General features: G+C 54.5%; 1 protein-coding gene across 1 annotated transcript; it reads right to left on the bottom strand.

The window, feature by feature from the left end:
• Positions 1–633: 633 nt before the first annotated feature.
• Positions 634–13852, bottom strand: CASP9 (caspase 9; the record flags this gene model as incomplete). The annotated part of the gene is made up of 5 exons (XM_084241516.1): positions 634–723; positions 1684–1793; positions 2324–2503; positions 9229–9505; positions 13721–13852. 5 exons carry the CDS (start codon positions 13850–13852, stop codon positions 634–636), a joined length of 789 nt encoding a protein of 262 aa, XP_084097642.1.
• Positions 13853–17506: the final 3654 nt, after the last annotated feature.

Consider the following 17506-nt stretch of genomic DNA (forward strand, 5'->3'; position numbering starts at 1 on the left):
AGCCCATATTTACCTATGATTTATTTTTTAAATACTGCAATACTGCAAAATTAACAAAATTTAAAACTTCATGTAGGATTCACAGTTTTCTGCTCTCAGACTCTAGCCACCCCAAATTTGCTGATCTAAGAAAGACGCTGCTTTGTTTGTAGCCAAAATGTCCCACAGATCAGGGGTCCTCAAAAAGTTGGGGGAGGCAGGGGTGTCCCGCCAGAGGAAATGTGGCAATACCTAAAGACATTTTAGGTGGTCACTTCTCCCTCCAGCAGTACTGGCATCTAGTGGGGTGAGGCAGGGAAGCTGCCAAATATCCGACAGTGCAAGGAGCAGTGCCCACACAAAGGATAATCTGGCCCCAAATGTCCACAGGGCGCAGGCTGAGAAGCCCTGCTCCAGAGAACCGAGGTCGCAGCCACAGCACCCAACAGGGGCCTGGCCACTGGTGAGATGCCCTGTGATGTCCGTGGTGTCTGCTCCTCATCCTCCGTGGCTGTCTTTGCCCCCAGTTTGGAAGCTGTTAAGAGCCTGTTGGGGTTCGGTGGAGAAAGAGCTGCCTCCGCCCCCCCCACCCTCACTGCCTGGAGCAGGAAGGTTTGGGGGTGAAAGTCAGGCAGGGGGAGTGGCTTGGCCGCCTTACGTTTTAAAGAATAGTTTTTTGCGCAGGAAATTAAAGCACCCAGGCATCTGCTTGAAAACCCCTCTCTCTGAAACAGCATCAGCGACCTGTGAAGACAGGACCCCAGGGGGGAGTGTGAGTTCTCATGGCTGAAATAAGAATTCCAAAGAGGGGCTGGGGGGGGACAGTCCAGGGAATTAGCACCTTGAAAAAACAGCTGGAACGCCCCCTTGAGGGGGAGTCTGATGAGCAGCACCTCAACTCTAAGCTTAGAAAACTCAAAATTTCAAAATTTAAGGATTCACCAAGTTCTAATCTGTTTGAAAGGTTCACTGGGAGCGACGCTGGGAGAAGAGATGGGGCCAAGGGCACGTGCACTGCTTAGCCCTAACAGAACCCATTTCTCCTGTCCCCAACAGCAACCCATGGCCTCAGAGGTCACATACGGGAGGCCCTGGCCCGGGGCGCCCCCTAGAGGTGGCTGAGGGGGGCCCTGCACTTGCTCTTCTACCCGCCCCTCTGCAGGCACAGCTGCGCAATTGGTAGGCACAAGCCCTGCCCTCGCAACCTGCTCTCAGGGCACAGAACACCTGGGCAGAGCCAAGGGGCCCATGCGGGGCCTGTGGGGGGGGCGCAGCTGTCCTGAGTGAGGTTTCACTGGGTAAGGTGGGGCCGCTCCCGGGCCATCCTTCCCTGGTCCCTCAGTGGGGCCTCCCGAGAAGGGGATATCCTCCAGGGATTGAAGATTCTTGAGGTTCAAGAGTGGAAGACTAAGCAGTGGGGCAGAGAATGCTGGGGTGAGCCCCACAACCCGTCTTCGGGGTCCATGCATGAGCCACTGAGTCATCCCAGCCTCTGGCTCTCTATGGATAGGGGGGCAAGAGGTGTCAGCCTGGAGGCCTCCCAGGAGCACTCCCAGGCAGCACTTCTGAATAAAAGGAAATGTCACTGCAGGCAGTGCTATCTGCAGTTAAGGGCACAAGCTTCTTTCACCTGATTTACCTGCTCACCCCCACCAGCCCCTTCTGGCCGCCTGACGCTCCCCCCAGGAGGAAGGCAGTGCTCACCCTGAGCAGGAGGGTCTGCAGGTCTTCAGAGTGAGCCCACTGCTCCAAGACATGGTCCAGGGTCTCCACATACCAGGAGCCGCTGTTGAGGTCCCTCCAGGAGACAAAACCTCCAGGACAAAGTTGAACGTTAGCGGAGAGTGGCTCCTCCCAGGTACCCACACCAGCTGGGCCCCTCCAGAAACCACAAGTCCATCAGGAGCCGCCATCTTGACCCACTTCATCTCCTCCACCACCTCATGATAGGGTTTCCCCAAAAAGGAAACCAAGGCTGGGGAAGTCAAGCGACTCACCCCAGGGCTGAGAAAGGAAGGCAACCAGCACCTGAGCGCCAGGCACCGCGTTCAGCTGTGGGATGTGCCACCACACCCACATAGCCCAAGGCGTGAGTCCATTTTAAAGATGAGAAGCCCAAGGCAGGACAGAGTGAAGCACACCAGCCCAAGGGAGTGCGCCTTCGATCTGTACCCTAAGTGCCTCGCCCGCCTCGCCTTGTACTTCTGGGCACAGGGAGGTAGAGTCACTTGTTCCAGGGCACACAAGTGGCAAGAGGCAGAACCAAGACTCACACCCAGGATGTTTCTCTGGGGCAGACGCGGAGACCCGCTGGCTGGGAGGACAAGATCCCCGGAGGCACTACCTGGGAAGGTGGAGTAGGACACGAAGATGTCACTGGGGGTAGGTAAACTGGCCACGGCATCCGTCTGGTCGAAAGTCTCCAGGCCATCCTGGAACGGAGCAGCGTCCGACTCAGAGTCAACGTCAGGGGCCCTGTCTTCGTGGGGAGCGGAGGCCACTGAAAACCCATGGTCTTTCTGGTCTGCAGGAAACAGAAATGGCCACCGCTTGTCACTGAAACACACAGACCAGGGCTGCTCCGGCCCCCACCCCGTCCTCCTCTACCCCCAGACCACCTGGTTCCCTCTGGAGCCAGGGTTCCTGCGTGGGGCAAGCATGACTAGGGAGCTAACACAGAAGTTCTACCTTTTTCTGCAAGTTGTATATACTCATTACAAATTGGGTAGGAGGGAAAAGCAGAAGAAAAACACCATAAAAACAAACGACAATGTACACACCCAAAAAACTGAAAACAGGTGTTCGAACAAAAACTTGCAGTCAGATGTTCCCAGCAGCATCATTCACGACAGACAAAAGATGATCGGGGAACAGAGACATGCGATGGGGTGGCACCCAGCTTCCAAAGGAATGACGCGCGGACACGTAAGACAGCGTGGCTGGAAGACACGCTTAGCGAAAGAAGCCAAACGCAAGAAGCATTTCTATGAAGAACCAGAATAGGCAAATCTGTGACCCAGAAAGCAGATGGGCTGCTGCCAGCCACTCGAGGGAGGCAGGAATGAAGAGTGACAACGAGTGGCTAGGGGGTTCCTTTTTAGGGTGATGAAAAGTTCTGGAGTGAGATTGTGGTGGTGGCTGCACAGCCCTGCAAACGTAAGTAACGCCATGGAGTTGTCCACATTAAAACGGTAAAGTATCTGTCACTTAGAAACAAGACATATTACTCAGGCTTAAGAGGACGAAAACCCACACAGGTTACAACCCAGGAGAACACAGGACACACAGCAGGACACCCAGCAGGACCCCAAGGGAAATGCCGGCTCTGTTCCCAGCTAAAGTGGTGCCCCCATGTGGCCACAGCGCTAAACACACAGTCACGGGGCCTGCCAGGGGCTAAGCCAGGACCCGCACTCCAAAGGTCCCAGGGTCCTCACTCCAGCTTTGGAATCTTGCTATTCCCTGAGGTCTGGTAGCTTCTCTTTTCAATGGCAGGAGCTTACATTATCTCAAATTTTGCTCACAGAAATGTTTTTTGTATCTGCATAAGATACAACCATATTGCATAAGAAATTTGTGCCAAGCCAGGAACCTTGGAGAGCTGACCAGGGCATACAAGGAGAAAGTGCTATGACAAGGCAAGAACAGGGGCTGCAGGAGCAGAAGGGGCAGCTAATCCTGACTTTGTACAAGGAAGGGGGTGTTGACGGAAGACTGCCTGGAGGTGGTGACATAAGTTGTAACCAGATGGATGGATGACTAAGAGTTGGCCAGGAGAAAAGGCAGAGAGGGTGGAACAAGCCAGAGCCTGTGACATCCTGGGAAGGTTGAGCAGTGCTGGGATGGGCACATCCCAGTCTGGGGGGGATTCAAAATGGCCTGGGCCGGACCAACGAGAGACCAGTAAATCACTAGAGTCCATGGTACGTAGGCCAAAGGGTAGGCAAAGCTGCTAACTACGGACATGGAGGTGCTGCCAGTCAGACAGCAGTGGCCTGACTACCCAGAGAGAAACCCCATGTGCATGGTAACGGGCTAGATGGAGGAGGAAGACGGTGGCAGCATCATGCCCCTGGATTCATCTGCAGAGAGGGTGAGGCCCAGCTTACCCCCACCGCAGGCCTGGATGAAGAAGAGCTTGGGCTTCCCTCCCAAGCTGGGGCAGCCGGTTCCATTGAGGATATTCACAATGCTCTCAACAGACACAGGACAGCCATCTGCACCATAAACAGCCCCTGGGAACTGGCGGTGACTGGCCTAGGAGAGCAAGAATCCTGGTTACCAAACCCAGAAGTCGGGGTAGGTGCCTGACAGCCTATTTGGAGGCTTCGTGCCTCCTGGTCAGGCATTTAGAAGGTGCCAGCCTGGAGTGCAAGGCTGGTTCCAGATGGGCACCGGTCAGCATCTGCTCCAGGGGTCTCAAACTCAGAGGTCTAAGGGGCAGACAGGCCAACTGGAGCTCGTCAGCGACTTCCTCCAGGTGGGAGGCTCTCAAGTTATGGCCGCTAGACCAGCAGCATCAACAACATCAGGGAATTTGTAAGTCCTGCCCCACCCAGACCTCTGAAAGCAGAAACCCTGCTCATGGGTCCAGCAATTCACCCCCCCTAGGTGCTGGGGTTGTTAAACATCGAGAACCACGGCTCCAGATCAATTCCCCTCAAATGTCATGTGCAGAGGGACCTGTTCAGGTGCTGCCCTGAATAAAGAGTCTGAGAGCAGCCTGGGAGTCTGCATTCTCATGTGCTCGCTCCCAGGCAATGCCCCTGCTGCCAGCCCAGGGGCCACACAGCAAACAAAGGACCAGAGGGGCAGCTCCTGCCCAGCTGCAGGCAGTTTTTGAGGATGCTGGCCTGGTAAAGCCAGATCTTCGCACCTCTTCAAGGGAAGCCAGAAGTCCTGGTTTTCGTATATAAGTTGCTAGTTTTGAGAAACATGCCTTCAGCTTATAACTTCAGATCCGTCCAACTCCTCAACTTAAAAGATGAGGCGGCTCAGGAGCGGGAAGGGGTTGAGCACACGTCCCAGCATATCAGTGGCCAAGCCCAGAGTGGGTGCCAGGTTCCTGGCTCCCAGCCAGCAGCTGAGGCCCTGGAACACTGCCAGCAGGACTGAGGCAGGAGTGGGGAGCTCTTATGTGCGCTGCCAGCTCTGAGCAAAACCTGGGGGTAGGAGCTCTGTGAGCACAGCTTGTCTCCTCCTGGACTCTCCCAGATGGCTTCTCCCGGGAACACGGTTCCACCCAGGAGGCGCATCCAACTCCTCAGAGAGCCAGATGGCTCCCGAGAGAACAACAGCAGTGGACAGGGCCCCACGGCTCTTCCCACAAAGCCGGGAGTGCTGTGGGCCAGCCCGAGAGCTGAGGCCGCCCACCTCGCAGCCATGAGAAAGGATGACCACCACGCAGCAGTCCAGAGCTCTGTGGTCCTGCTTCGCCAGCTCGACCAGAGCCCGCCTCATTTCCTACAAGAGAAGGTCACAGGTGAGCCAGAGACTGACTCTGGGGCCCCCCCAAAGCCTGGACAGAGCCTCTTCCCTGTTTCCAGGGCCAAGACTGAAGTAATGACAAGCATAAGAGTTATGTCTGCCCCCATTCTTGGGGAAAGGTGCTGCGCTGAGGCACTGTTCACTGAACCCCCCAATGGGCCCCAAGCTACGACTCTTGTGGTCTAGACAAGGACACAGAGGCTGGGCAATCCCACAGCAGTCCCACGGGGGCCAGCCCTCCACCCACCCTCTCTGAGCCTGAACTTGAACCTGTAACCACGAGCCACATTGCTGCCCCCCTACAGACCTACTTGGGCTCACCCTGGGGAGGTGCTGGTTTCCAGGATCCCTCACTGAACCCGGCCTCACCCCACCCCACCACACACCCAGGCCTCTCCACAAAGACCGCACCTGGGCAGTGAGGTCTCTCTTCACCTCCACCATGAAGTGCAGCAGGCCGAAGCGCCTCTGCAACTTCTCACAGTCGATGTTGGAGCCGGTGCGGGTGCTGAGCGTCGACTTGGGACAGAACGTCACGTTGTTGATGATGAGGCAGTGGCCGCAGGGGTCGGCCTTCAGGACATACGCCTGCCAGAGCACAGGGACCAAGGTAAACTGGGGTCTCAATGTGCCCCTCCAGAAAAGCTGACCCCACCTCCCTTCCCGCACTTGATTGTCTAGAGGGAGAGAGCAGGACGTGCGGTCAGCCTGCCCTCTGAGGGAGCGGCAGGGTCTACGCCCAGCACTCCAGGGCGGAAGCAAACAGATTGCAAACCAGGCTGGGGTGAGCACGAACTGTGTGTGCGTGACGTCCAGATAGCTAAACTTGGGAGAGAAGAAGAACTCCTGCAGCAGTATTTGGGGACAGCAGCTGCTAGCTTAGAAATCCAGCCCCCAGAGACTTCCATCCCCAAAGGACCCCACAGATCATCCAGTCCAAGGGGCGCACCCGAGAGTGGTGTGGGAGGCTCCGCAGGCCGACTCATGCTCAGGCCAGTGCTCTGAGCATCTGGGGCCCTGGAGGTTCCCCTTGCAGATCTGTCTCACGCAGCCTGCTCTTTTCGGGTACGGTACTGAACACTTCATGTTTACATATTTCCTTGGGTAACTGCTAGGCCAACAGCTCCACAGGGGCTAGAAACACCAATGGTCTGTTCCCAGGTGTCCCGACACGGAGCCCAGGCTGGCACACGGCAGTCACACAAGAAAGGCTGCCGATAGAGAGCGAGTGAGTCTGAAATGGGCACCTCAGCCGATTCTGATGCCCACCCTGGTAGGTTTGCCTCTGACTTCACAGAGCTGGGTGGAGCAATCTGCTCCAGGGAGAGATGTGAGGGGTCAAGAAACAAGAAGGGGCCCCGGACTGGGAGCTTCTCTCCACTGGGCTGGGTTCCCCAGGCTCCCAACAGAGCTGCGGGGAGGGCCTGGAAATTAGAGAGCTGAAGGGGCAAAGCCCACACAATTGGCTGAGCTGCACGCAGACTCACCAAATCGGCATTTCTCTTTGATGTCTTCAGGACACCTGGAGAGAGAAACAAAGAGGGAAACATGATGTTAGGGTCAAACAGGGAAGGGGAAAGGAACTCTGTGAGGACAGTCTCCACAAACCCAGAGAGCTGCAGGAGCCTTCATGGGGTACAGCCGCTGTATGAAACCATTTAAAAGTATCTAATAAAGGGCCTCCCCGGTGGCACAGCGGTTGAGCACCATGCTGTGAAGCTGTCCGCAGCCTCTGCAGCACTGGTTCAATTCCCCGCCGGCCAGGAAGAACCCCACATGGCGCAGCAGACCTCTCCTGCCTCACCCGCTGCTCCCCTCAGCAGTGTCTTTGGTCCGCCTGCCTGTTCTGCTCCCCGCTCTGGCTCTGGTGAATTCTCTCATCCTCCCTTGCTTCTGACTTGTGCCCCAGTTTTTGTATAAAATAAATAAATAAATCTTTAAAAATAAATAAATAAAAGTTTCTAATAAAGTTAAACACACACCTACCCTCTGGCCAGCAATTATGCTTCCAGGTCCACATGCCAAGAGAAATGAGTGCAACAGACACAAAAACACTTAGCCATGAAGGTTCACTAAAGCCTCATTCCTAAGGCCCAAGACTAGAAACCACCCAAACACCCATCAACAAATAGACGGATGGACAAATTGTGATCCAGCCATACAAGGGAACACTACACAGCCTAGAAAGAAACAAGAAGCGGGCCTCCCTGGTGGCACAAGGGGTTAGGCACCCTGCAGCCACTACAGCATGAGTTCAATCCCTGGCTGGCCAGGGAGCTGACCCACATGGCCCAGCAGACCTCTCCTGTCTCGCCCGCTGCTCCCCTCAGCAGTGTATTTCAGTAGATCTGCCTGTTCTGCTCCCTACTCTGTCTCTGGTGAATCCTCTCACCACTGGCCTGTACCCCAGTTCTTGTATGCATAAATAAATAAATCTTTTTCTAAAAAAATGAAAGAAAGAAACAAGAAGCCTCAGTGTATATAGTGAGATTCCATTCATATGAAATTTTAGAACATAAAAGGGTAAGGAAGCTGCTGGGACTGGGGGCCTCTCTGCAGAGGCCATGGAGCGCGGCTTGCAAGAAGTCCTCAGGGAGTATTTGCAGAATGAACACATGAGGACCACGGCTGTTCTTCCTTCAGTGTCAAAAGGGTTTTCATCTCAATCAGCCAGAAGTCAAGTGGCGACCAGCCTATAAGGTTGTGGGGTTTTTTTTTCCTTGTTTAACCCGGGAACACAGTGCCTGCCTCTGAGTCATGCTATCGCCTACCCTCTGTTGCTCAGTTTGCTCAACAGTAAAAGGGAACAACTGTAGGAACTTCCTTACAAGAGTGGGGAAATTTAGATCAGATCATTGAGGTGAGTGTGCCAGTGACTGCCAAAAAAGCTGGCCAGGACTCTCCCTGTGTTGCCATGGAAAAAAAGTCCTCACTGAAAACATCCCACCTGCCCTACAGCAGGATGGCTGAAGAAGTATAAGTGGAATAAGAACTACTATCTAGCAATGGAGAACAAAGTATTGATAAAGATGAATGAATTTCACAAATATCACAGCAAGAAGCCAGACTCAAAGAACACATATTATAGGATTTCACTTATATTAAAGTTCAAGAACAAGCAAAAGGATCTGTGAAGACAGAGGTGAGAACAGTGATTAGCTTGGGTGGGGGGTGGAGAGGGTGGGACTGACCCCAGAGAGACTTACAGGACACCAGACTGTTCTAGATCTTGACCACCTGGAGGTTGGCTGAGGTAGGTAAAAATCACCCAGCTGAGCTCTTGGGATTTACATATTTTAGGGATGGAGCCTTGTGACCTTGGGCAAACTATTTAGCTCAGTTTCCTCCTCAGCAAAGATGGGTCCAGGAGGTTGCCAGACTGTGGTGAGGGAAGGAAGGAAAGTATGGGACCCTGCATGAGCCAGGCATGGAGCAGGGTCCACAGGAAAAGGCCTCCCTGGCCTGGGCCAATCCACACCACCAGCCCTGACCCAAAGGCAAATCCTGAACACACGCTTCAGGAAACACTGGTCAAAACCTGGGCATGCAAAACAGACTTCCACACACGCTTTTCAGAGGAGGGGCTGCCAAAATTAAATCTCCTGAAGACCTGCCAGAATTTTCCACCATCCCCTATGAGAGTACTCAGAAAGACAACAGCAAAATTCAATTCTGCAACTCAGCTTTGTCTGCCAGTATCAGTGGTCAACCCCCAAAGACTGCGCACAACACCCACCCACCCACCACTTTCTCAGTACTCACGGACATCAGTGAATCCTCCAGAACTAATGTCTGCTGGCCTGGGCACAAGTGGTTTAAGGTCCCTTGGTGGGAGCACTGCAGGCACCAACTCCAGGGGTTTGATGACCTCCGGGCCCCGCTTTGCTGGTTGGAGACTTGTTCTCACAAATGAAGCCAGGGCATCCTGGCCTGTGTCCTCCAGGCAGGAGATGAACAAAGGAAGGGCCTGCCTCCCTCGGGTCTCTAGATCTGTGATCAGCTGTCTGGCCTGATCGCACCGTGACCCAGAACCTGCATGCTGTTTGGAAAGAGAGACATGGCATTGTCACCCACACACCTGACCGTGACCCTCACCTTGCCCTCCCAGCTCCCGGCCAGGCACGAAGGTAAAAACTGAGCCTGCAGTTATAGTGAGTATGTGCCGTTCGCCACCTTTACTTCGTTCATTCACTATTTTGGAGGCATCTACTATGTTCCCAGCACTGTGCTAAGTGCTAAAAATATGGCTGTGAGCACACTCAGTCCTCGGGAAGCAAACATCTAGTGGGCGACGCAAACAGGCAAATCAACAGTGAGAAGCAAGGAGACAAGTGACAGGAGGGAAAGCACATGTTGCCGGGGGCGCCGGGGGAGACCCAGGAACCCATCTCAGGCAGGAGGGGCCCTGGAGCCCTCCAGGAAGGGGTGAAACCCTTCCTGGGACCCTAGGGGACATCAGGAAGTGAATAGTGAATTCAGAGACATGAGAAAGTGAGGGTGGGAGCAGCATTGAGGGATGAAGTATCTGCATGGTCACGCCAGAAAGCAGTGAGGAGCTGGCGAGGAGCTTTAAGAAGGGGCTGGGAGGCAGAGCTGCCTGGTAGGAAAATCCTCCTGAGATGGGGCGGACAAGAAGGGAGTGAGCCACGTCCAGGTCAGGAGGCGGCAAAGATGGCACAGCTGGCACGGAAAGAAGGGAGGGCAGAGCAGAGAAGTAAAGAGAGGGACGCGCTAAGACTTGACAACTGACTGAGTGACTGTGAAGTTGGAGGACAGTCAAGGTTGGCAGGTGTGGGGATGGTAGGGCCGGCCACTGAGATGGGGAGCAGGGTGGGAATAGGAGGACACTGGTTATCCGCTGTTGGTCCTTTAGACCCGCATTGGGTGAATTCCTTAGGATCCACAAGAATAAGACACCAGGGCATCCCCGGTGGCACAGCGGTTGAGTGCTGGGTTGCGAAGCTGCCCGCAGCCTCTGCAGCGCCGGTTCGATCCCCGGCCACCGGGTGAGGGTCCCACATGGCGCACAGACCTCTCCTGCCACCCGCTGCTCCCCTTAGCAGTGTAATTCGTCAGTCTGCCTGTTCTGTTCCCTGCTCTGGTGAATTCTCTCACCCTCCCGCGCTTCTGACTGTACCCAGTGCTTGTATAAAATAAATAAATAAATCTTAAAAAAAAAAGAATAAGACACCAAGCTGTCCTCCAACAGCCGACCGCAGCACTGCCCAAGAGAACCTTCCATGACAACGGAAGTGGTCTTCACCGTTGTTGTCTGATCGGGTAGCCTTCAGCCATGTGTGTGGCTACTGAGCGCCTAGGTCCTAGGGCGGAGGTACTGAATTTTTTTATTTGGTTTCATTTTCATTTCTTCTGATTTAAATAGCCACGTGTGACTAATGCTACTATATTGAGGAGCACAGACCTATAGTGTCACTGAGAAAATAATTCACTAGCAAAACAGCTGCATGCCTATTCTTTTCATTTGTTTTATTTTTTACATCATTGTTCATTTTTAAACAATATTTGCTTCTCCCTACCCCCTCAGATTGAGTCCCCATCCAGTTTCCTTCCCCAAGGCCCCCATGCACCATCACCTCAGTCCCCTGTGCTCCTCCCTCCCTCCCTCTGCTCCCTCTCCCTCCTCCTCCCCTGCAGGATGTCTCTGGTTTATAATTGTCTGTTTTTGCTTTGTTGTGTTTTGTATTGTTATTTTTTTTTACACTGATGTCTTATTTGGTTCCCCTATATTCCTGTTATAAGTGAAACCATGCGATATTTTTCTTTTACCTCCTGGCTTATTTCACTGAGCATAATTCCTTCTGGTTCCATCCACGTTGCTGCGAATGGCATGAGTTTATCTTTTTTGATTGTAGAGTAATATTCCATTGTGTATATATGCTACCTCTTGATCTAGTCATCTATTTTTTGGACATTTGGGTTGTTTCCAGGTTTTACCTATTATAAATAGTGCTGCAATAAACATAGGGGGACAGGTGTTCTTTTGAATCAGTGTTTTTGTGTCCTTTGGGTAGATCCCTAATAGTGGAATTGCTGGGTCATATGGTGGCTCCATTTTTAGTAGACTGAGGACCCTCCAGACAGCTTTCCATAGTGGCTGGACCAGTTGCATGCCTATTTCAGTGAGTGGATGGTGGTGCTTTCATTTCCCTCAACATTACCTGAATGTTCACAGTAAGATGCTGTGTTAAACACATCATTTAATTTAACCCCCCTCCACAACCTGATGGGGTTAAGTTATAAGTACCCCCCACTTTACACATGAGAGAAACTGAGTCACAGCAAGGTACTGCAATTTGCTGACACATAAACAGAGCCAGAACAAGGGCTCAGATTCGCACATGTATTTATCAGCCATAACAGGTGTGACAAAATGGCAGTCTGCTGTTGACATAATGTTCTTTGAAAACTCTGAATTTGCTGTAAACATTTCCAATCTGGTTATCTGACATCAAAAATCAAGATTTTGAACTTCTCTTTAAAAACATGAAAAATTTGGCAACCCTGGAGCCAGCATTCTGGTGTGACCAGACTCAGCAGGAGTTGGGGGCTGAGCAGCCACTGCCCGCTGTAGGGCCTCTGTGGGCATTTGAGTTGGTGAGCACCTGCAATATTATGATTTATAAGAAAAAAATAAATAATTAATCATTCAAATGACAAAAATATATTTCTCTCACACATGTTTGGTCTTCATCCACACACAGTTCCTGGCTCACAGCTCCAAAAAGCCTTGGAATTTAAGTATTGAGAGTGATGAGTTGTCTCTTGTTATGAGCAACTTCTAGGGACCTATCTAAGGGTGCCAGTGGAGCTGGCTGCCAGTGGAGCCCACCAAGAGACTAGCAGACAGAACCGCCAGCCCCACCCCCCCTGACCTTGACCCCCATGGATGCAAAAGGGGCTGGCGGTTGAATTCACTTGCCAGTGTCAGTGATTTAATCAATCACACCAATTCAATGCAAACTCCATAAAAAGCCAACATGGTGAATCCCAACAATATCCAAGAGGGGCTTCAGACAGCTTCCAGGTTGGGGAACCAGAGCACCTCCACTGTGCCAGACCAGAGCTCCACAGGACAGAGGTTCCTTTGTTAGGACCTCGCCCTAGCTATCTCTCCATCTGGCTGGTGATCCATGCCCTTCAATATCCTTAGTAATAAACCAATAATCTAGTGAGTAAACAGGTTTCCTGTGTTCTTTGAACAGCTCTGGCATATTAACCCAACCTGAGCAGGGGGTTGTGGGGTCCTCTGATTTGTAACTGGTTGGTCAGAAGCACAGGTAACAACCTGGGCTCCAACTGACAGCTGAAGGCCAAGGAGCAGGGCATGGGATTCTGGAGCAGGCGCTCTTGGGAATCTGAGGCCTTTACCTGAGCAAGGTGATGCTCTCCAGGCAGACAATATCACATGGAGTTGAATTCTCTACACCCTGCTGATGTATGAGGGCTGCTTGTTGGGGTGGGACAGCCGCCACATGCACTCACGTCAGAATTGGGTCCTGGAACCCCCTGTTCAGTCCCCTATCTTGTACCCGAAGGCAAGGACATGGCCTCAAGCCATCTTCACTCATAGCAAGGGCTCACAGCCTTCTTTTAACACATGTGGCCCTTATCCTATTAAACACATCCTCGCCGAATCAGGCCAAGGTCCTGGATAATGCCCAGAGCGGCCCAGAAGGCACTGGCCCCTAGGAAGCGTGGACTCCCCTCTCCTCCCGGAGGAAACACCTCCTGCATCTTCCTTTACCTCACAGGCCTGCGGGGAACAGTCAAATAAGGCAAAGACAGGAAAGGACTTTTAAAGAGAAAGTCAAATGTCTGAATTTCTTCTTCTCTCCCTTATTCGCAGCAGCCCCCTTATCTCCAAAGCCCCTTACAAAACAGGGACTTAACCCGGGAGGGGCGGGTCCCAGGGCCCGGCACAGCCCGCCCGGCCGCGGCCCCGCCTCGCACCCCTGGTTCCCGCCGGGCCCCGAGGACGAGCCACTGCAGAGCTGGGGTCGGAGGCCCGGAGGACAGCGACGCCCCAGAAGCAGGGTCAGGAGGGGGCTCACTCTGGAAAGAAAACGGGGCTCCCGCGCAGGCTCAGGGGCTCCCAGAGGGCTGGGCGCGGGGGGCCCCGCGGGGCAGGGGCGCGGGGCGCCGCCTCGAGGTCCTGCTGTGACCCCAGCGCCCCCCTCGGGCCCGGCCGACCCCTCCGAGCCCGACGCCGGCGCCCGGGCGGGCTGGGGCGCACCTGAATGTCCTCGACCATGTCCCGCGTGAAGAGCTCGCGGTCCAGCAGGTGGTCCCAGAGCGAGTCCACCTGCAGCTCGCGGACCAGCCGCAGCCGGCACCGCCGCAGGACCTGCCGGTCGGCTTCGTCCATGGCTGGAAACCACCCGACCCGGGCCGCGTCCGCTTCCGGGCTCGATGGCCGCGCCCGCCCGCTCCGCAGGACCCGCCCCCGCCCCGCCCCCGGACACACCCCCGCGTCAACGCCCCGCCCCTGGGCACACCCCCGAGTCAACGCCCCGCCCCGGGACCCGCCCCCACGCCCGCACCTCCCCCCAGGACACACCCCCACATTAACGCCCCGCCCCGGGACCCGCCCCTGCGCCCGCCCCGCCCTCGGACACACCCCCGCATTAACGCCCCGTCCCCAAGTCGCGCCCCGCGTCCACGCCCCGCCTCCAGAATGCACGCCCGCGTCGACGCCCCGCCCCCAGGACACGCCCCCGCGCCGACGCCCCGCCCCCAGGACATACCCCCCGCGTCGACGCCTCGCCCTGAGCCCGCCTCCACGCCTCCGCCCCGCCCCCCAGAACAAGCCCCCGCGCCGACGCCCCGCCCCGAGCCCGCCGACGCCCCGCCCCCAGAACACGCCCCCGAGCCGACGCCCCGCCCAGAGCCGCTCAGCCCCGCCCCCGGACACACCCCGCGCCACTTCCGCGGGCCCCTAACCCAATTCTCTGCCACCTGGGCTTCTGCAGAACCTCAGCCGGGATCACACATCCGGAGAAGCACAGTCATTTCTGGAGCCGTGGTCGGCTCGCCCCGTTCAACCTGCCACCCTCCCCCCGGCCGCCAGCGAAGTCCTGGGTCTCCCTCCGGGGCCCGTGCCCAGACGTCGTGGTTCACGGTCCCAAGCTCGCACGTCTCATCCAGCCACGCCCAGTTTATACACCTTCCCGTGCCCGCTCCCCTGCTTCCGACCCTAGCACCTCCCACCAAAAAAAGTACTAAAAACCTCGTGAATCCAGGCCTTTGAACTCCCGGTGTGGGCAGCTCATCTCCGCGTCCCGAGAAAGCGCTCCTGCTTCGCTGGGCATCTGCTAACCCCGCCGCACGTGCTCGCTTCCGTGGCGTTACCCCGTTTATCCCTCACTGCGACCCTCTTCTTGTCCCGTTTTCCAGGTATGAACACTTGGGCTCAGGGACGTGACCCCCGTTCACGGTCACTGGGGGAGCCAGTGGAGGGGCCAGGCAGGATTTAAACCTCCACCTGGTTCAAAGCCACTGCAGAATGCACTCCCTGGAGCAGAAAAGTCTCAACCCCATGTATTCACTTATTTCAAAGTATTTATTGAGATCTTGTCAGTGTCAAGGTTCGGGCAGGCACCAAGAATATACAGGTGAGCAAACAGACAAAAAGTCCTGCCCTTAGACGCTCCATCCCACTGGGAGGAGGAGACAGGTGTGAATGAATAAACGATATAGCATGTTAGTGATAAAAAAGCAAAGGAGATTTAAAAAATAAATAACCCGGGGGGGGGGGAGAGGATATGAAATCTCTGTATAGCCCCAAGGGACCTAGCTCATTGATTCAGTGAACGGTCACCTCACTCACCTGCGACTGTCTCCCAACCCCACCACCACGCCACAGACACCCCCTCCCTGTGCTAGGGCAGGGCCTGGCCCATTCTAGGGTGCATCTCTTTCTTGCAAACGGCCTAGGAGTCCTGGTTTCTAGGCTTTGAGTGTCCCTCTCCCTCCTGGGCTCCAGGGTCCCCATCGCCATATGGAGTTGGACAAGTAAGGATCCCTAAGGTCTCTTCCGAGGATGACGCTTCTGGAGTCTATGAATAGGGTTAAAGCGAAGAGGGACCAGCAATTGCTTCCCCACCCTGGCAACTGTTGCTAGACGAGGGCCATCTCCTGGTAGGAGTGGAAACTCGGCTCGGGGCCGGGGAGGTCTTTCTGGCATCCCGTCATGCATCGCGACTTTGCCTCGCTAGGAAGCAACGTTTTGGCCTCTTTGGTCACGAACATCCCTTTGGATCCAGCCAAAGAGCGCGCCTCGTTCCTATGGCAACCGCGCCAAGTCCACGCGCAGATGGCAGGTGACGAGGGTCAAACGGATTCGCGAAGTAGTCGCCCTCACTCCGTTCGGTTCGCGCCTACGGTGCGCCGCGCCTTTAAATATCACGTGACTACCACTGCCTCGCCCCCACCGCCTTCCCCTCCCAGGCCCGGCGAGTACTGGCGTGCAGCGGAGGCTCCCGGCTCGGTGGACTAACTGGAGCGCGGTCGCCGCAGCCGCCTAGGCCGGTGCCCCATCCCGGTAACTCCTTCCCGGCGTGGCGCGCGGCAGGGCCGGGCAGTCTCCGATCTTCCTTCAATTCCTCCTCGTTCCGGGTTCCCGCTGGGCCGGGGTGGGGGGGCGCCCAAAGCCGGCAGGCCGGGCCCAGGGCTCTCGGGGGGCGGCGGGCGGGGGACCCCGCGGGAGGCTCCGGCGGGAGCTCGAGGAGGGCCTGACTGAGCTCCAGGGCTTGTACCTGGGAGCGGCCGCCTGGTCCGGGGGACACTGCCGTGGGCGGCCGCCTACCTGTTGGGCAGGTTGCTTCCTGCCCTGAGGCCAGCACCGTGGAGCGGTCAGCCCGAGAACTTCCCAGCCCGCGCCTCCCTCCCCCGCGGCCACTGGGGCCTCCAGGAGGAGCGACTGGCACAGTTGAATAGGGCTTAAGGAGTTGCACTGCATGGTAGAAAAAAAACAGTAAGAAGTTACACTTATTGACTGTTGACCCTGTGTTCTGCTTCACCTTTACCTTTACCTCCCATGGGGATCCTTTCAGGGTGCGTAATTCAGCCCCGTTTTATGAATAAAGACACTGAGGCTTAGCAATTTTAAGGAACTTGCCCAAGGTCATAAACTGGGGGAGGACAGCTCCGGTTGTCCCCTGATTCTGGAGCGCCTGTGCTCAGCTAGTAACTGCTTCACCTCCCCAAGTTTCAGCAGGACAGAATAGATAGATAATCGTTTGCTTTAGCATTTTATTCAACACCCCTGTGGTCCTAAGCATTGGCCATCAGATTGATCTGTTTCGGAGAACTCTGGGCAGCATTTAGACACCCACTGTCAAAATCCACCACTGTTACACCTTTGCCCACCTTAGGTAAGTTGTCACACTAGTCACTTGAACCTGACAACTTCAGTCATGTATGAGAAGTCAAGATCAATGTGGCCCTTGAAAAAAAATCATTGTGTGATATCAGACATCATAATCCTGGAGTGTCAGTGTCTGTGCAATACAGCATTACCTTGCTGGTTAACCAATCAGGATTATTTCCCCAACCCACGTGTGCAGTCTTTACTGATAATCCCCTTTTATGTAGAAAATTAAATTTTTTCTCATCTGAGATCCTCATTGTTAATGACCATATTGATGATGATGAAAGAACAGCTCATTTTCTGGTTCAAATGACATAGTGAGAAGGAAGAGATTTGAAGCATAATAAGTTCTAACTGCACAGTCCATTGAGAGTACCTTACATTTTGTATTTGTACTTTTTTAATCCCTAAGAGCAACACAACTATCCCATTTTGTAATTTTGCACATGGTGAATCTCACTAATATATTTAGCATGTACTCAAGGAGTGATCCTTAAACCACATATTTGAAGTATAAGTGATTATTGCCAGAATAAGTGAGTGTATTTGCGACGTCGTCACCTGGGTTTTCCTATGATATTTTCCCACATTCACTTATTATTTCTTCATTTCATTCATTTTCAGTCATTTCCAAAGCTTTTCTGATCCAAG

The sequence above is a fragment of the Talpa europaea genome, assembly GCF_964194135.1.
Source record: "Talpa europaea genome assembly, chromosome: 9".
In the NCBI taxonomy this organism is placed as follows: Eukaryota; Metazoa; Chordata; class Mammalia; order Eulipotyphla; family Talpidae; genus Talpa; species Talpa europaea.